Raw genomic sequence first — 20,555 nt, forward strand, 5'->3', positions numbered from 1 at the left:
TGAGTGTATGGATATGGCACCTACCTAGCACGCCTACCTACGTTCCTTGATCTAGACTCAATCTATACATCATTTCCCATCTCGGATTAACCACAAGACAATAATTATGTCTCTATTGAGTAAGCAGATTTGATAAATACGAAACAGACATCGATTACATTTTATAAGCGCAATGGAATGCATGGATGACATGAAAAATCTATCGAATTCTATAATATCATGTAAATAGTCGGAATTATTATTTCTAATCGAGTATGTATACATTTTCAAACCCTAATATTTTTCAATGCTAGGCTATACGCGTACAACGTCTACAACATAACAAAAATATATATCTACATATATTTCTTTTCACATTTCATTAACTTTTTTACTATAACAGCCCAACACATCACAATGGTTTACATTTATGTAAAACTGTTCACACTAGGCTTTGTGTACTTAATTTTATTGAAAATAGATACATTTATACTTAATAATAATATACTGGCGGAGGGGCAGAGTTCTAAATACGAAATGTTTCAAAAACCCATGTTACAGAAAAACTGTTTCTTTTTAATTTCATAATGAAATAATAATTGATTTTTAAAAGGATATCGTCATACAATTTCATGCTTACTTACTTACTTATTCCCAATCTCCGCTGGGGAGCAAAGGGCCGAAGTGAAGCGCCGCCATTCTTTACGATCTTGGGCCAGCTCAGAGACATCCGCCCAAGACAATTTCATGATGCAATAAAAAATAAGAATACAAAAACAACACAGACCTGTTCACAGTTATTGGAAATTAAAAACTCACTAAAACAATAAATTGTGATGGATGGCAAATTACTAATGTACGCAAGTGTACATTAATATTCGAGAATCTTAATATAGAAGCTTCCTTACAGAACAAAGGAGTCAAAACATTAATCTAATGAGATAATAAAGGGAAACACTGTACTCTTACACTGGAGAGGACATACCTACAGCTTCATAAGAAGTTATACCTTGTCAAACTAACAAACCGTCAATGTTTGATTGGATGAATAGTCAGTTTGTTAGTTTGACAGGGTGTCTTTAAAAGTGTATAACCACTTATGAAGCTGGCTGTACCGCGCGTTTTACATGTCCATGTACTTTTTTGAGGATCAAACAAAAAACCTAGGGAACACTTAGATTTGAGTAAGTATACTTAATTCTATAACAATGGCTGTTACTGTGTGGTTGCGGTCCCGTTTACTTGTTTCTTCGCGTGGCCGTTCTCTATGACAGTTTTGTCGTCCGCGAGACTCAGTTCCGATACTGATAGATCTTCTTCATCTGAAAATAGAGATTTGTTAGTTGATTAATGATTAGTAATAGAAAAAATTTAGGAGTAGGTAAGGAGCTCAGTTCTTACCTGAGCTGACATCGGATTGGTTTCTGGGGCTGAGTCTGCAGCCTTTGGACAGGTAGCTCTTCAGTTTACCCAGAGAAGCTAATATTAATCTGAAATGCAGAATTAAAAGATTTTAAAACATGAACAAAGACGAACTAAATGCGGAAAATAGCTCGCCATGATAGATAGATGTACAAAGATGAAATTTGACGGTTTATCATGAGTATAACTGATCATCTTTATGGTAAAATAAGTATTACCATTAAAAAAGTATTACCAGTGCTAAAATTAAAACACGCGCCTCCACTATCCATTACGTCAAGGAAAGGGAGCTGGCTCCATTGGATCGGGATCGGTTTAATATTATGCTGCTACCTCACTTGGCTATTCGTATTTGCCAAAACATCCATTGCCAAATAGGTAACTTGCAGGCAAAAATGGCAATAAGTTTATAGCGAACATACTGACCACACAAAGTTTTAACAAATACGAATAGACAAGTAGAGTAGCAGCATTAAAATTACAGATAAGGTTATTTTGCCAGCGGCAGCGTTACCAAAAACTACAGATTAAAAAAAAATTGACCTCACCCCAAGAACGGCGGGCTGGGCGACAGCGGGCGCGACAGGTACTCGGGGTGGAACTGCACGGCCACGTAGTACGGGTGCGACTCGACAGTCGCCACTTCCATGCGGGTGCCCGTCTCGTCTTTACCTGGGGGTTTGATGTTGTGTTGGTTAGGAGTGGGTGTTTAGTATAAGGAATATATGTAAGTACTTCTGTAACGAGAAGGTTTAGCACAGAGAACAACTCGGAGTTATTTATTTATTTATTTATTGGCATCACACAACAGGTACATTACACAACATGCAATAAAAATATATAAGTTCAAGCTTAAAACTAGTAATGCACCCTAATGGTGTGTTGACAGCATGCTAAGTGTAGTTAAGCTAGTTAGGTGTAATTTTCAATGTTTTCAATAACTATAATAAAAAAAACACAAAAAAAACACGCACTCACGCCTTGTACTAATGTACTCCCTTGCGGGGTAGGCAGAGGTGCATTGCTGCACCCACTTTTCGCCAGAGTGTTATGTTAGTCCCAATGTAATAGTGGGCGGGCCTATTGCCATTTTACGGGCACATCCAAGACCCGAGAACAAATATCTGTGTTTAAACAAATATCTGCCCCAGCCGGGAATCGAACCCGGGACCATCGGCTGAGTAGTCAGGGTCACTAACCACTACGCCATTCGGTCGTCTATAACTATAATGTGATGGAAAAATAAAATATATACTTTGAATGCTATCTTCGATACTCAATGGTTTAGTATAAGTCCCCAACGGTAGCAGGTTTTAAGTCATTGCTACAACCACAGCTATGGTCTACTAGGATATCGTTCCGGGGCACACGTTGTGAACACGTTACGCATTACTTTGGGATATACTATTTCGACGTTTATGATTTGGGGGTAAGTATAATAGTTTTTGACGAAGTTTGTAAAGCATGTTTGTAATTATTATTTTAAGATTTAATAATGTATCCTATGGATATTTTACCACAATATGGAGGTTTTATCTAAATAAAAACAAATGAACAGCCATTACCGACGAAGCGCAGTCCGGCGGCCTCGAGCCGCTGCACGTAGTCGGGGTTGACCTCGTAGCGGTGCCGGTGCCGCTCCTCGATCACGTCCTTCTTGTACAGTTGCGCTGGAATTAGGATAGGGGGGGGGGATTAGTTAGTTTAAGCTCTTGGGTTCATGGGTATCCAGTCTTACTGCCAGATTCAATAAATCTATCTACCGATGACTGGTAGTTACTTTCATACTTAGTTTATCTGGACTTTTTGTAAGATTTATACATACATGACACCGGACTGAGCTTTTAAAAAATACTATTTGTAATGCAGATAAAAATAATTGTAATTAAATAAAAGGCTCGAAAAATGCGGACGGGGAGTTATGCGTTTTTTCGGGGATTTTGGTGGTAAGTGTAGGTATCATAGAACAAGTACAGTATTAAAGCCTCAGATTCTCAATACATCTATCGACTTTATTAATTTGATTACATTTACACTTCGCCAACGCCAAGGCACTTGCACAAAACACAGTTAACAAACACTTGTCCTCACATGAAATCTTACAACTGCAACAAACATACTCACTTATAATACTAGCTTCCATTAGCGTCTTCCTCTTGCCGAGACGCATCGTGCCCCCCAGTTTACCCGGATGATGTTCCGGCATGTCTATCACCAATTTATCATCACAGTTAGGGTCAACCTCTGTAGTATGGGCTCCCTTTAAATCTAGAACATTCCTTGCGAATTCGACAACAGCGGCTTGTAAGCCCAGACATATGCCCAGCATTGGTTTCTGTGTTTCTCTGCACCATTGGCAGGCCAGGATCTTTCCCTCCATGCCTCTTTGACCGAACCCGCCTGGGACTATTACTCCGCTGAAAGAAAGAAGCTTGTTATTATAGCCTGCTTAGATAGCCAAAAAGAGTAGTGAATGATTGTTGGCTGAAGCGAAAGTACAATAGGGAATATGCATAATTTTTTTTTATACTTTTATTGGATAGTTTTACATCACTTTATTATAGTTAAAAAAAAATCAACGCCAAAATAAGTAATTTAAGGTATTTTAAAGAAAGTTAAAAAATTACAACCATCACGAGTACTTTGAAATTCCCGTGAGGATGGCGGGCTGGTGTGACGTCATAATCTTTTAATTTCACGGCTCAGAATAATAAGACCCGTCAGTCGGCATGTCGGCATAGATTTTTTACCTAATCAAGTAATCATAGAGTACTTTTGTATTTTCAACAAACCAATGTTGTCATGGTAACAAACGAAAAAGGAAGTGTATAAAGTGTGATCAGTGGCTGTTTTGTAATGGTAATAAAGTGTGACCAGTGGCTGTTTTGTAATGGGAGCTCGTAAGTAGCTACTAGTAGCTCTTTGGAAATGGGAGCGCGCAAACCAGAGGACCTTTGTACACAATATTACGCTATTATGGCAATATGAATATAAAGTAATATTTGTATTGTATTTAAGTACTTACTGTAACTTTGGTTCTCAGTAAGAGAGGCTAGGATTAGTGGGTCATTCTATTCTATTATCTGTGGGGGTGTAAGAACCTGCACCTGGCTCTCTTGAATGGAACCATTGTGCATATCTCAAAGGTCTAAACCCCCTTCCTAAGCTTGGACCATTTCCCACCACGCTGGTCCACTGCGGATTGGTAGGTTCACATATCTAAATGTGCTTAATCTAAATATTGAGGTTTCCTCACGATGTTTTCTTTCACATGCTACATGATTGTCCCCGAATTTCATTCTACAAAAATAATAACGTATAACATACATATTATCTTTTATTTATAATAAAAACTTTTCCGCAGTTGGCCACAGTTTAATCGTTCATACTGCGTAATAAATTTAATGTGTCCAGTTCTTCTGATTACGAGAATTCTTCCATAACTTAATTTAGAAAAAATAACAACTTTTGAAATATACTAACGACTGCCATTATAACCTAAAAGTAGAAAGAGCAACTTGTGTCATGTTCATGTCATAATACTTACAATACAAATTAAATTTTATTGTGTTGCAATATGGAGCATATTTGAGTGGCTCGTTGACTAGCGAATGGCTGTTTACGCCTCATTACAAAATAACAACTAGTGGCAGCCCATACACTACCAACAAAAAATATAAAAAGTCCTAAACTTTGCAAACAAACAAGCATATCAAACAAAGAAGTGGAGAGGTTATAGGAGGCTAGGATCTATTGGAAGAATTTTTATGTGATCCATCGTATCTGATCACAACGAGCATCACAAACACTCGGTGACATTAACATTTCTTTGTTTACACTTGACATTTATTTAACTTCCGCCGTAAACGCAAAGAAGTTATTATTCTGAGATTGATATATAAAGAATTTTGACGTCACATCCGCCCTAAGAAAATGGGTGACGTTTCTCTGAAGTTAGAGTTTACCGAAGTTTATTTGTACTTTTCAACTTCATTTACTTGCTCAAAAATAAATTATAATCAAAAATATTGATGGAGGCGTAGTTATAAAATAACAAAGTTTAATATAAATAATATTTGACCTTTATTTGAACCTCTTGCATATTCCCTATTGTGCACTCCAATGATGGTAGAATTTTGAATTAAGGAGTATTTTAGAATTTACCATTTATATGATCTTATGATCCTACAAAATTGTATCTATCATTGTGTAATAAATAAAAATATGCATATTGTTATTCTGTAAATCTGTTGTTCTACGTTAAAGTTCACATCCACTTACTCGCTTTTACAGAGATCCTGCCACGCCTTATGGTAGTTGACTGGGTCATCAATCTTCATCTGTCTCTCCAAATTAACAGCCTCTATGTATGTAAGGTTCAGTTTACAACAAGCAGCTATGCAGGCGTGTTGTAAAGCCTTGGTCACACTCGCGTAGCTGTCTTCTAGTTTTGTGTATTTTCCTACGAGAGCGATGTTCACTTCTTTGCGGAGGTTTTCCACGCGTTTCGCCAGGTTGCGCCATTTTTGCATGAACCTGGAACAGAGTAGAGTGGTCAGGTAATGGAAGGTATAAATCTAGAATAGGGAATTGGTTAGGGTTTAATGGCAGATTATGTCCACAACACAACTACATCATCATCAGCCAATAATCATCCACTGCTGGACATAGGCCTCTCCCAAGGAGCGCCACAACACTCGGTCCTCGGCCTTCCTCATCCAACCACTACCCGCCACCCGCCTAAGGTCGTCAGTCCAGCGGGCAGGAGGGCGTCCCACGCTGCGTTTGCCTGTTCGTGGTCTCCACTCGAGAACTCGTCTACCCCAACGGTTATCGGTTCTTCGGCAGATATGACCAACTCCATATTGATGAATTAACTTGTTAGACCGTTGCCAGACTAGAGTTGAAAATATATGGAGTGGGATTTCTTATGTTTTGATTTATGGAGTGGCTCATTATTTGGCCATTATGGGTACATAGACTTAGCAACTTAGCGCCTATCTCAGCTATTGCAACACCCACGCTTGCTGTTCCAGTTTACTCAGGAGCTAGGCTGGCTGAGCTGAAATTAAGTGGATATGTAGAAAGGTTCCACTCGAGAGAGCCATGTACAGGAACTTTACCCGCTCTCAGAATAGAAAAGACTTAACAACGGGAACATCACTGATAAAAGTCCCTCCTCGGTACCTGCTGGGTCGAGGCAGCGATACGTTCAACTGGAGCCTCTCGTTGAGGTACTGCACCACCCCCTGCGACTCCATCAGCAGCGGCACGTGGTAGACTGAGCTCAGGTCGTGGATGCAGATCACCTGAGGAGTTAGATAGGTGTTAGTAAAATATCACGTGCTTCCAAGCCAATTTTTTTTTTTAATATTTACATTATCTAGATTCTAGAAGACTATTCATATTTTCCATCAAACAACTGTATATATATTACTTTTAGGGAGTTATCTTAATCTGTTTACATGCATGCTACCTATTACATACATATTTATTATTATGCTCACGACTGTAATCCCCAAAACGGTAGCCATATCGTGATTCGCTGTACATTAGCACTTAAGTGAAAATAAATCTAGATGTGCAGATTTACTCACTATGTTTTCCATCACCGTAAAAGCACGTGGTATAGGTAATTGAACTTAATTCCTTATTTCTAATCTGCTACTTATCTGTATAATTACGTTTGTTTGTCCCAAATATTTACATTTCGGGTGAGATAATTATCTTGTAGGTAAATTGATAATTAAAATATAAATAATTTATTTAGATCACTGGGTTAATAGCATAACCATTATCAGCATATATATGCCTACTTAAATAAACATAGAAATGAAAAAATCTGACAAAAAACATAAATAATAAAATTTGAAACAGTTATTCCTTCCTATGACCTATGCATAGCCGTTCAGCAGTGACGACGATTAGGTATTTCATGTGGATGATAATGAGAGTCAGCTAAATAATTCCATGTTACATGAAAACACAATGTTGACATGCATTGTATCTCTATGTTTAAATATTTAACTACGAGTAACAAGACTTTTTTTCATTCAGACAAATTCATTTGTATGTAGGTACTTATCATGTTATAATGACAATCAAGTTACCTGAAACCATTTAATTAAGTTACCACTCCTGTTCCAAACAAAAATGCTATAGGAGAACAGGAGCTGCCAGTTTCAGTTTACCACCTGGATTTGAATAGCGACCACATTGCATATATTATGATATGGATATGTATCAATTAATTCTTTGAATTCGTCCACGAAGTGAGCCTCCTTGAGACATAAACTTATGTACAAATGTATACAACTATTGCAAACAAAATGTAAGAAACAGGTTATAGGTAAAATGTATGTACGTAAAGGTTAGTTAGCATAAAAGTAAATTGCAACAAAGGCTCCTAGACAAACCCTCTTTGGGTTAATTGGTGCCTGAATGTAACTTAAGATTTAAGTTAATTTTTATGTGTAATAAATAAAATACAAATACAATACAATAGGTCTCAAGGAGGCTCATTCCGTGCACCCCATTAAACAATATTCAACCCAAGAATTCACAAATTTAAGGCAGACTTAACCAGAAATCTTTCATAACTACTTATAAAGTCTATATATAATATTTAAAAGTTAACGTTAAGCACAATTTGTTAATGCACCTGTGTGTACATGCTTTGGAACATAGTGTTGGCAACACCAACACAGTATATATTTTTAATATTGTTATTTTGTCGTCTGGCAATACTCTCTCTCTCTCTCTACCCACCTACCTACGTGTGTGCATTGTTAATCATCTAATAATTAATAAAAGTGCAGTAAAACATTTAATCAGCGTATAATTCAAGCGTATACAGTCCCGCTTCGCAACATGGTCCTTCGGCTTTAAAGGATCCAGCGGGGGATACACAAATCACGAGCTGTTGGCAGAACAAATACGGCGCGACGCGCTCACCAACTCGTTCCCGCCACTATTTCTACGGGTCTTCGGTTCGGCGAGTGCGCGATTTCGTGTCGGTCCAGCAAGCCAGTGCATAAAAAACTAGACAGTGCAGTGCGTTAGTGCCGTTACAATCATACAAAGACATCAAATCTGGCAGATTTGACGACGCGACGACTTCGCGCTCATCATCAGGTTCCCGCCATTACGACGGTGAATCGGCGCGAACGCGCTATTTCGTGTCGGCTAGTGGTGTCGGCCAAGTTACGAGGTTCATAGTCTGTGAACGCGACACGTCAAGCAAGCAGGGTGAATATTCTGAGCGCTAGGGACAGCAAGTTCGACAACTAGCGCCAGCGGCGAGCCTTGGAACTACGCGTGGCGGCCAAGCGGCGAACATCGGCGGCCATTCTGACGGTTTACTTTTTTCACTTGTCAAAAATTTTCTCGTTGGATTCAACAACTTTGCGTCGAAGTTAATTTATTAGTTTTTGCGATTTAAATCATTGAAAAAGTAACTTATATTGTGTAAATTTGTTCAGAACCTAAGTATTTGTGTTATAACCAACGATTTAACTGTGTTCTGTTGTTTGTAAATAAGTAAAAATGGAGAAGTTACAAGAGCTTGTGTCAAGAAGGCGTTACACAAAAGGTAACATAACTAGGCTTTATAACTTTGTTAGCAGTGACGAAGATGTGGCAAACTCCACAACCGAAGCTCTGCTCGTCAAAAAGAACCGTGCTTTGGAATCGTTTTCGAGCTATGAAAAGTGCAATGTCGATATTTTACAACTTGACGAGAAGGACGATGAGGAAGTTTCTGTGGTGGAGGAGAGGTTTTTCCACATCTTAGCCACACTTGATGCAGAATGTAACAAACGCAATAGCCAGGAACCAAAGCCTTCAGCTCCATCTGCTCCAATTTCCAAATTAAAACTACCACCTATCAATGTACCTATATTTAGTGGTAAGTTTACTGAGTATATACCATTCATCAACTTGTTCAGTGATAAATGACAATGAGTCAATAGACTATGTACAAAAATTGTATTATTTGCGTGCATATCTCAGGGATGAGCCCCTGCAACTAATCAAAAACTTACCTTTGACGCACGAAAGTTATAAAAAAGCACTAGAATTGTTAGATGATAGATATAACAATAGATTTAGGATAATTAATGAGCACATTAGCACACTGTTGGATCTGAGGCCTCTGATAAAGTCGACAGCGACAGGTCTCAGGGAGTTTAGTTCAAGTGTCAGGCAAGAGATTGCAGCTTTAACAAATCTAGATCCTAACGTTAGGTTTTGGGATGCTATAATTTTGTGTATACTTTGCCGCAAATTAGATCTCCTAACATCGAGAGCCTACCAAATGGAGAGAGACACCACCATGGACCCTACGGTGGAGGACCTGCTCAAGTTTATTGACAAGCAAGCACTGGCATTGGAGAATGTGGGGCCGGCCTGTGGCCAGTCACAACCACCACGACACACCAGTCAGCAGCAGCACAAGGAGCAGCGTCCAGCATCCACGGGCAAACCGGTAGCGTACACTGCAGCGCAGGAGGCATCATGCTTACTATGTAAGTCAAACCATAAGTTATATCTATGTAAGAGCTTCCAGTTAATGCCTGCCACTAAAAGGGTACAGTTTGCAGAGGAAAAGGGAATATGCAATGTATGTTTAGGTACGCATTCAGGAAAATGCAGGTTCCACTTTAGATGTGCAGAGTGCAAACAGAAACATCACACTCTGCTACACTGCGATAATGATAAAGTAGAGGGACTGCAGGCCGCTGCGTCACCCGCCTCATTGGCGGCAAATAAAAAAATGACCACTAATAGTGTACTTTTGCCCACAGCACAAGTAAAGCTTCTCGCTCGAGATGGCACAGAGATGAACTTCAAAGCCCTACTAGATAGTGGGTCGCAGCTCTCTTTCATTTCTGAAAGAGCCGTTCAGCTGCTAGATTTAAAGCCCCTGCAGAGTAATATTAATATAGTAGGGATTGTCAACACTCAGGCCAGCGTGAAGCGCTGTGTGCCAGTCGATATACACTCGTTAGTCAATCCATTTAAATTATCGACTACTTGCCATGTAGTCGAAAGGATCACATGTGAGCTGCCACAGAGAAAATTTGATATCTCAGACTTTGTGATACCACCATATGTGAGGCTGGCAGATAAAGACTTTAACATCCCCAGTCAAATCGATTTACTCATGGGAGCGGACTGTTTTTTCCAGGCTATGCTGCCACCGGAGTCGACGATCTACGAGTCTGCAGCGCCGCCTAGCGGGGCGCAGCCCTCGGCGCCAAGTGCCCGGCATCCACAGCTCATCAACACGCAGTTCGGCTATGTAATCGGGGGAAGCCTGCCTACACAAGTCTGCAATAAGGTAGCAGTTTTTAAATGCACATGTGAGTCAGATATTAATGAAAATTTAACGAATTTTTGGAAGAGTGAGTCCGTTCCAGAAATTTATAATGAAAAGTCTTCAGAGCAAGAGCTCTGCGAGTATGTATTTCAAAAGACTGTTCAGTTGAAGGATGATTGTTTTGAGGTTGCTTTGCCCTTGAAACTGCCATTAGAAGATGTAAACGATGCACTTGGAGATTCATTTCATTTCGCGTTAAAAAGGTTTTTAAACCTCGAAAAGAAATTGCACAAAGATCCCAACCTTTTCATAGAGTATCAAAAGTTTATACACGATTACGTAAACTTAAATCACGGGCACTTCGTAGACATTGAGAGCTACCAGCTTAGTAAGGACGCAGTGTACTTTCTGCCGCATCATGCGGTACTCAAGCCTGACAGTAAGACCACTAAGTTGCGTACTGTTTTCGACGCCTCAATGAAAACAAACAAGAAGGTATCGCTTAACGATTTACTGCTAAACGGACCGACCGTACAGAGAGATCTTTTCGACATACTGCTCTTGTTCCGTTTCGGTAACTATACGTTCACTACGGACATAAAACAAATGTTCCGCAACATCCGCGTAATACCTGAGCATACTTCCTTACAGAACATTCTATGGAGAGACAGCCCCGACGAGACCATCAAGTGCATTAGGCTGGATCGAGTAAGCTACGGGCTGAAGAGCTCTAGTTATCTAGCTACGCGGTGTTTGAAAGAACTTGCTATGCATAATGAGCGCGAACTGCCCTTGGCTTCGTTCATTTTAAACAACTGCACGTATGTAGATGATGTACTGTTCTCAAATAGTGATTTAGACTTGATAGTAGAAGCAAAATCACAGCTTCAGCAGTTACTGAAAAAAGGCAGTTTCAAGTTACATAAATGGTCAGCAAATGACAGTAGAATATTAGAAGATATTCCCTCAACTGAACGGCATTTTGACGAGTTAGAATTTCAAAATGACAACTGTAGTATAAAAACCTTAGGTTTACAGTTGATTGTGCATCAGGACAAGTTTAAGATAGTAAGTCCAGAATCATGCGATGCAGATAATATTACGAAACGCGAAATATTGGCGTACATAGGAAAATTCTATGACCCGATGGGTTTTGTAGGACCTATAGTTGTACAGGCTAAGTCTATAATGCAGAAATTATGGTCCAGCAAATCAGACTGGGATTCCACGCCTGACGATAACATTAAATCAGAGTGGACAGAATTCTTATCTAGTCTTGCTAAAATGGATCCGATTTATATAAATAGAAATGTACAGTTCTCTGATTCAGATACAGTTGAACTCATAGGCTTCTCTGATGCATCCAGTTCGACTGCATACGGCTGCTGTGTGTATCTGCGCGTCACCGACAATGAAGGTAAAGTACATATGCATTTGCTCTGCTCGAAATCCCGCATAAACCCTCTCCAGAATAAAAACCTAACCGTGCCACGCTTATAATTAAACGCTGCGCTACTCTTGTCTGTGTTGATTGCTAAGGTTACAAACACGCTTAAATTGAAACTAAAGATAAGTAGAATTTACTTGTTTACTGATTCCCAAATCGTGTTGGCTTGGTTACGGACTGAAGTGATGAAGTTGACGGCTTATGTGGCGAACAGAGTGAAAGCTATAACTAACAATACTGCTGACTGTCAATGGCTGTATGTCAACACCAAGGAGAACCCCGCCGATTATATAAGCAGGGGCGTCAGTCCACACGAGCTTAGTGGCTGCGATATGTGGTGGCAAGGGCCTCGATTTATGCATGACAGTAAGTACAAGTTTGATGAAAATATACAGTTACCTGCAGAATTACCTGAGAGCAGAGCCAGCGCAGCGATCTCCTCCAACGTAGGGTCTGCGGCTCGTCCAGTGACCGACATATTGCAAGGTATACACAAATATTCTAGCATCCAAAAAATGGTACGTGTCTTAGCCTATGTGTTAAGATTTATTAATAATTTAAAAGGCAGTAGGGTCTCGCATAACTTTTTGTCGAGTACAGAATTAAACTCTGCGCTAATGTTGCTCATTAAGTATGAACAAGAGTTATATTTTAAAGATGAAATTGAAAGTTTAAAGAAAAATGAATGCGTCAAAGGCTCGTTATTAAATTTGCATCCGTTTCTAGACAACCTAGGTATTTTGCGTGTAGGCGGCAGGTTACACCACGCTAGTATACCGCACGCACAAAAACATCAGGCTATATTACCTAGAGAATCGTACGTCACAGAGTGTTTGGTAAGATCAGAACACGAACGCTTACTACACGCCGGACCTAGGCTGTTATTGTCAAATATAAACCAGAAATACTGGATTACTAACGGCTTATTGTATGTTAAGAAAATTACAAATAAATGTATAAAATGTTTCAGGCAGAAGGCCACAGCTTCCAAGCAGCTGATGGGTTCCTTGCCGGCCGGCAGGGTGACTGCTTTGAGCCGTCCCTTCGAGAAAGTTGGAGTAGATTTCGCAGGACCTATAAATGTAAAGCTCTCGCGCGTGAGACGATCAGTCATAGGTAAAGGCTACATTTGTGTGTTTGTTTGTTTTGCCACTAAGGCAATACATCTAGAGCTAGCCTCAGATCTCACAACCGATACCTATCTCGCGTGCCTACGTAGACTAATATCAAGAAGAGGCCTGCCGAAAGAAATCTACTCTGACAATGCTAGCACTTTCAAGGGGGCAAGGAACCAGTTGGTTGAACTTTATAAGTTGTTCTCTTCCAAAGACCACCAAAGTAAAGTTATGCAATTTACAGCTGAAAAAGGGATTGACTTTCATTTTATTCCCAGTCGTTCACCGACGTTCGGAGGCCTTTGGGAGGGTGCTGTAAAAAGTACTAAATACCATTTGCGAAGAGTAGTACAGAGTCACCAACTAACCTATGAACAGTTGAACACTGTGTTAGTGGAGATAGAATGTGTACTTAATTCTAGACCTTTGCTACCAATGTCTTCAAGTGATGTAAATGACTATAGTTATCTGACCCCAGGTCATTTTTTGATAGGAAATGCCCTCACAATGTACCCAGAAAATGATGTAACAGATGTTCCACAAAACAGGTTAAAATTTTGGCAGTTATGTACGCAAATAAAGCAATCATTCTGGAAAATGTGGCACAAACAATATCTCAATGTGTTACAAAATAGACCTAAGTGGTTAAATGTTGCTCCTAATATTGGGATGGGTACATTGGTGGTTTTAAAGGAGGATAATGTTCCCTCCATGTTCTGGCCAATGGCTAGAGTGGTAAACACATACCCTGGTCATGACGGCCACGTTAGGGCCGTTGAAGTAAAAACTGCTAATGGGAAAACCCATACTCGATCAATATTAAAAGTGTGTGCTCTTCCTTTAGATGTATAATTGTTATTTTTACTATGTACTTAATGTGTGTTTTCCTTATGTGTAATAATTTAATGTGTTTAGTGTCTTATGTATAGACCGTACATACCAATAAGTCAATGTCTCTATTGTAACTTAAGTGTAACCTAACTGCAAGTTATAGGTACTTATTTTAAAAATTGTATTTCGTTAACTATGTGTTAGTAAATTATTGTAGGCGGCAGCATGTTGGCAACACCAACACAGTATATATTTTTAATATTGTTATTTTGTCGTCTGGCAATACTCTCTCTCTCTCTCTACCCACCTACCTACGTGTGTGCATTGTTAATCATCTAATAATTAATAAAAGTGCAGTAAAACATTTAATCAGCGTATAATTCAAGCGTATACAGTCCCGCTTCGCAACACATAGTTAGATCAGATTGTATGATTTTGTTTACAACTAATGTATGAACTATGTACCGTTTTGTATACCTAAATAAATAAATAAATAATAAAAATAATAAATAATAAGATTCTGTAACACTCACTTGATCAGGTGCGACATGGCAGAAGTTGGAGATCTTCTCCTTCACGGTGTGGTTGATGGGCTTCTCCGAGCGGCACAGGATCAGGTCGGGAGACAAGCCGAGGCCTCTCAGCTCTCTCACTGAAGACTGTGTCGGCTTTGTCTTTGCTTCACCTGTGGCTTTTGGCTGAAACAATTTATTTTTATGTTAGTGTACATTTCTATAGTTGTTGAATAATAAATCATTAACCAAGGTTTAAAACTGGGCCATAAGTCCAGTAATGAATGGCTGCACAGTTGTGTGTCAGCAGCATGGGTTTCGCACTGTAGGTATTCATTATCTGCATTTATAGTAATATTTATAGCATCTTTTCTAAAGAACTAACATTAATAAACAGTAATAAGTGTTAGGTATTTCATATTGCACTACTGGGAGTCATTAAGGACGCATTTTCAAAAATCTTCTCTTCGATTTTAGGTATTGAGTCGTACTACTACATACGCACGGCTCTCACACACACAGTGGCATTATGCAAATCGTGAAATGAGTATACTAAAATAACTTGATCATTTTAGTATTTGGTTATATTTTCGTAAACTACAATCTATAATCAAAAGGTTCTTGTCTCTCGAGGGTCTGATGAGAAGCAGGAACATGGCGACTGGATCTCAATGATGGCAATATCTAAGAACATCGAGTTTCGGCTCATTCATTTAGTCTCAGGGTGCTGGTTTCAGGTGCGGTCTGGTGAGGGTCTGATGAGGAGCAGGAACATGGCGACTGGATCTCAATGATGGCAATAGCTAAGAACATCGAGATTGGGCTCATTCATTTAGTCTCAGGGTGCTGGTTTCAGGTGCGGTCTGGTGAGGGTCTGATGAGGAGCAGGAACATGGCGACTGGATCTCAATGACGGCAATAGGTAGGAACATCGAGATTGGGCTCATTCATTTTGTCTCAGGGTGCTGGTTTCAGGTGCGGTCTGGTGAGGGTCTGATGAGGAGCAGGAACATGGCGACTGGATCTCAATGATGGCAATAGCTAAGAACATCGAGATTGGGCTCATTCATTTAGTCTCAGGGTGCTGGTTTCAGGTGCGGTCTGGTGAGGGTCTGATGAGGAGCAGGAACATGGCGACTGGATCTCAATGACGGCAATAGGTAGGAACATCGAGATTGGGCTCATTCATTTTGTCTCAGGGTGCTGGTTTCAGGTGCGGTCTGGTGAGGGTCTGATGAGGAGCAGGAACATGGCGACTGGATCTCAATGATGGCAATAGCTAAGAACATCGAGATTGGGCTCATTCATTTAGTCTCAGGGTGCTGGTTTCAGGTGCGGTCTGGTGCGGGTCTGATGAGGAGCAGGAACATGGCGACTGGATCTCAATGATGGCAATAGCTAAGAACATCGAGATTGGGCTCATTCATTTAGTCTCAGGGTGCTGGTTTCAGGTGCGGTCTGGTGAGGGTCTGATGAGGAGCAGGAACATGGCGACTGGATCTCAATGATGGCAATAGCTAAGAACATCGAGATTGGGCTCATTCATTTAGTCTCAGGGTGCTGGTTTCAGGTGCGGTCTGGTGAGGGTCTGATGAGGAGCACGAACATGGCGACTGGATCTCAATGACGGCAATAGGTAGGAACATCGAGATTGGGCTCATTCATTTTGTCTCAGGGTGCTGGTTTCAGGTGCGGTCTGGTGAGGGTCTGATGAGGAGCAGGAACATGGCGACTGGATCTCAATGATGGCAATAGCTAAGAACATCGAGATTGGGCTCATTCATTTAGTCTCAGGGTGCTGGTTTCAGGTGCGGTCTGGTGAGGGTCTGATGAGGAGCAGGAACATGGCGACTGGATCTCAATGACGGCAATAGGTAGGAACATCGAGATTGGGCTCATTCATTTTGTCTCAGGGTGCTGGTTTCAGGTGCGGTCTGGTGAGGGTCTGATGAGGAGCAGGAACATGGCGACTGGATCTCAATGATGGCAATAGCTAAGAACATCGAGATTGGGCTCATTCATTTAGTCTCAGGGTGCTAGTTTCAGGTGCGGTCTGGTGAGGGTCTGATGAGGAGCAGGAACATGGCGACTGGATCTCAATGATGGCAATAGCTAAGAACATCGAGATTGGGCTCATTCATTTAGTCTCAGGGTGCTGGTTTCAGGTGCGGTCTGGTGAGGGTCTGATGAGGAGCAGGAACATGGCGACTGGATCTCAATGATGGCAATAGCTAAGAACATCGAGATTGGGCTCATTCATTTGGTCTCAGGGTGCTGGTTTCAGGTGCGGTCTGGTGAGGGTCTGATGAGGAGCAGGAACATGGCGACTGGATCTCAATGACGGCAATAGGTAGGAACATCGAGATTGGGCTCAATCATTTAGTCTCAGGGTGCTGGTTTCAGGTGCGGTCTGGTGAGGGTCTGATGAGGAGCAGGAACATGGCGACTGGATCTCAATGACGGCAATAGGTAGGAACATCGAGATTGGGCTCATTCATTTTGTCTCAGGGTGCTGGTTTCAGGTGCGGTCTTACCCGCCTATGAGTTCCAGTAGCAGTCTCTGAAGTCCATCATCAGGTCAGTTCAGTCAGTCCGGTGGGAAGTACTCATCACAAGAAACACTACGAGCCCAAACACGACATATCTACGTCTACCCGCCTATGAGTTCCAGTAGCAGTCTCCGAAGTCCGTCATCAGGTCAGTTCAGTTAGTCCGGTGGGAAGTACTCATCACAAGAAACACTACGAGCCCAAACACGACATATCTACGTCTACCCGCCTATGAGTTCCAGTAGCAGTCTCCGGAGTCCATCATCAGGTCAGTTCAGTGAGTCTGGTGGGAAGTACTCATCATTAGAAACACTACGAGCCCAAACATGACATATCTACGTTTACCCGCCTATGAGTTCCAGTAGCAGTCTCCGAAGTCCATCATCAGGTCAGTTCAGTCAGTCCGGTGGGAAGTACTCATCACAAGAAACACTACGAGCCCAAACACGACATATCTACGTCTACCCGCCTATGAGTTCCAGTAGCAGTCTCCGGAGTCCATCATCAGGTCAGTTCAGTGAGTCCGGTGGGAAGTACTCATCACAAGAAACACTACGAGCCCAAACACGACATATCTACCTCTACCCGCCTATGAGTTCCAGTTTCCAGTAGCAGTCTCCGGAGTCCATCATCAGGTCAGTTCAGTGAGTCCGGTGGGAAGTACTCATCACAAGAAACACTACGAGCCCAAACACGACATATCTACGTCTACCCGCCTATGAGTTCCAGTAGCAGTCTCCGAAGTCCATCATCAGGTCAGTTCAGTCAGTCCGGTGGGAAGTACTCATCACAAGAAACACTACGAGCCCAAACACGACATATCTATGTCTACCCGCCTATGAGTTCCAGTAGCAGTCTCCGAAATCCATCATCAGGTCAGTTCAGTCAGTCCGGTGGGAAGTACTCATCACAAGAAACACTACGAGCCCAAACACGACATATCTACGTCTACCCGCCTATGAGTTCCAGTAGCAGTCTCCGTAACCATCATCTGGTCAGTAAAATAAAAATACACAACAATATCGAGTCGGGTAAAAAAAGTACAGAAATAGGTAGGTACTTATATTTTTCGTAATCAATGAAGATTCAAGTCTCAAGAGCAAGGAAATAACTATTCGTATCTGTACAGCGATGTTTTCACTTTGAGCGGCGGAGAAAAACCGACACAGGTCCACCCACAAAGGCGCCGTGGCGCAGACTGATTTGTTTTTTGAAAATTCATTGTAACAGTACGGGATAAGACAGTTGAAAAATAAACCCTATTACTTGCCGCTAAAGAATTACGAAGACCACGAAAATCGTGTTTTTTTTAAAGAGAACAGTTTATTTATTTTCTTAGTTTTGTATAGGATTTCGGACCCATAGAAACCCGTTTCGTAAAATAGAGTATATCAATTATAAGAACATATTTTTTTATAAACACTAAAATCTTATAATATCTGAGATTTGCGCACCTAAACACACCCTGTTTTCATTGTTTTCACGGGAGGAGGGTAAGGAAATTTGCTATTACTGTATAAAAAACAGTGATTTCTCCAATTAAAAAAGCAGTTTCCAGTAGTCAAAGGCTTAGGCTATCTGTAGGTACCTAAACTAGTGGACATAATTCAACGAATTCAATCGTAAACTGCACCCGAAAACTACAGATTTCTCAGTATTGCGGGCGTTGACGAAAATGCGTTCTTAACCGCATACCATAGAATACCATACCATAAAAAACGCATACCTACAGTCGGAATACCATTCAGACGACAACACAGTATTGAGCCGCCATGCCTTATAGCAGATTTGAGGCCCTGGTATATTACCAGACAAGAACCAATTGTTTTGAGATAGTTGACACTATGTTGTGAACATTAACTGAATGAATCAGTACCAAGGGGATTCCCACATGAATTCAGTACAGACAAGTTACCAACCAGTAGCTGTTGGTTTTGGACATTTGCTTCAAATTCTTACTGCTGTTAACTTACATAGCTTTAGTTTTTAATTAGCAGGGAAGAATATTTTGAATCAATAACAAAGTGTTTAGTTAAAAAAGCTGTGTGAAATGTGTTAAGATAAATACAATACACAGTACTGTAAAAATTAGAAACTTCATGTCACCTAAAAAGTTTCAGGTTTTAATATATTTTTTAATAATATAATGTGCAAAACCTACTTGTGGCACGAGTGATACATGAGCACAGCAGAAGTTCTCCCTCTTCACACGAAACTGGAACTGTCTGAATGCCTCCACAAAGGGCATCCCCTCTATGTCTCCAATGGTGCCTCCAAGCTCCACAATACACACTCTTGGAGGAGCATTGTCTGATGTGACAGGGATGTGTGAAACTCGCTGCACCCATTCTTGGATTGCGTCAGTGATGTGTGGAACCACTGTGGATGAATACCAGTTTATAGTGAAATGGTAAGTGAAAATAGTGAAAGGATATTGTGAGAAACTAAATGAGAGTCAACATGACCCACTAACCTGAACTAGTAAACTGGTCTGGATTATTATAAAAAACTGTCTACTACATGCTTTAATTATATCCATAGTGCCTTATCAGTTAAGCCTTACCCATGCTTGGCTACTTTAAAATTTTCATTGATTTTAGCTGGTAACTCAAAGTACTAAAGTTCAAAATAATGAGGTCTCATATGGTAGGTCGAAAAGCATGATAATTAAAATTGGTTTTTATTCAACAGTTGTAAGAGCATACCTTGCACAGTTTTCCCCAGATAGTCGCCACGGCGCTCTCGCTCTATCACCTGCTGGTAGATTTTGCCGGTGGTGATGTTGTTGTCGCGGTGCAGCGTGATGTCCAGGAAGCGCTCGTAGTTGCCAAGGTCGAGGTCCACCTCGCCGCCGTCATCAAGAACGTACACTTCACCTACGAAACCAAAAATAGATCGTGTTCCTAACCAAACTACCGCGTGATCAATACATGCCATTACAGTATGAAAAACAAAGGATGCGAAGCCCACTCACCGTGCTCGTAAGGAGAGAAAGTTCCCGCATCTATATTGATGTACGGGTCAATTTTTATGGATGTAACATCGATGCCACAGCTTTTTAAAATCGTACCAAATGAACTGGCTATAACACCCTTGCCAACACCACTTATAACACCACCGGTGACCAAGATATACTTCATATCAGGCATGTTGGTACAATTTATAAATTTACTTGAAGTTAGTACTACGCAGTTAGATTTTTAATTCAATTTTCGCAAAAATAAATGTAAAACTACTGTGCACAACGTAAAAACGTGCAAATCAACCACACCACACTATTTTGACGTTTAGTGATGGTATAAGATGTAATGTATATTAATAAATCGATCGATTATAACTTGTCCATAGATTATGGTTCACAGAAAACAAAAATCTCAAAAG

General features: G+C 40.7%; 1 protein-coding gene across 1 annotated transcript; it reads right to left on the reverse strand.

The window, feature by feature from the left end:
- Positions 1–724: 724 nt before the first annotated feature.
- On the reverse strand, positions 725–20,474 carry LOC105381971 (CTP synthase). Its single transcript, XM_038107550.2, has 11 exons — positions 20,149–20,474; positions 19,880–20,050; positions 19,336–19,553; positions 14,647–14,811; positions 6,589–6,710; positions 5,683–5,937; positions 3,526–3,818; positions 2,967–3,071; positions 1,950–2,073; positions 1,381–1,469; positions 725–1,301 (listed from the first exon to the last, which is right to left on the reverse strand). Exons 1-11 carry the CDS (start codon positions 20,321–20,323, stop codon positions 1,195–1,197), a joined length of 1,824 nt encoding a protein of 607 aa, XP_037963478.2. The 5' UTR covers positions 20,324–20,474; the 3' UTR covers positions 725–1,194.
- Between the last annotated feature and the right edge of the window lie 81 nt (positions 20,475–20,555).

Source organism: Plutella xylostella, chromosome 9, assembly GCF_932276165.1.
Source record: "Plutella xylostella chromosome 9, ilPluXylo3.1, whole genome shotgun sequence".
Lineage (NCBI taxonomy): Eukaryota > Metazoa > Arthropoda > Insecta > Lepidoptera > Plutellidae > Plutella > Plutella xylostella.

What these genes read in the sequence shown, in the direction of transcription:
- LOC105381971 (XM_038107550.2), bottom strand. Translation starts at nt 20,323, where the DNA reads ATGCCTGATATGAAGTATATCTTGGTCACCGGTGGTGTTATAAGTGGT. An exon ending in TCTGGGGAAAACTGTGCAAG is followed by an intron (nt 19,554 to 19,879) that starts GTATGCTCTTAC and finishes ATTCATCCACAG; the next exon opens with TGGTTCCACACATCACTGAC. An exon ending in CAGGATCTCTGTAAAAGCGA is followed by an intron (nt 3,819 to 5,682) that starts GTAAGTGGATGT and finishes TCTTTCTTTCAG; the next exon opens with CGGAGTAATAGTCCCAGGCG.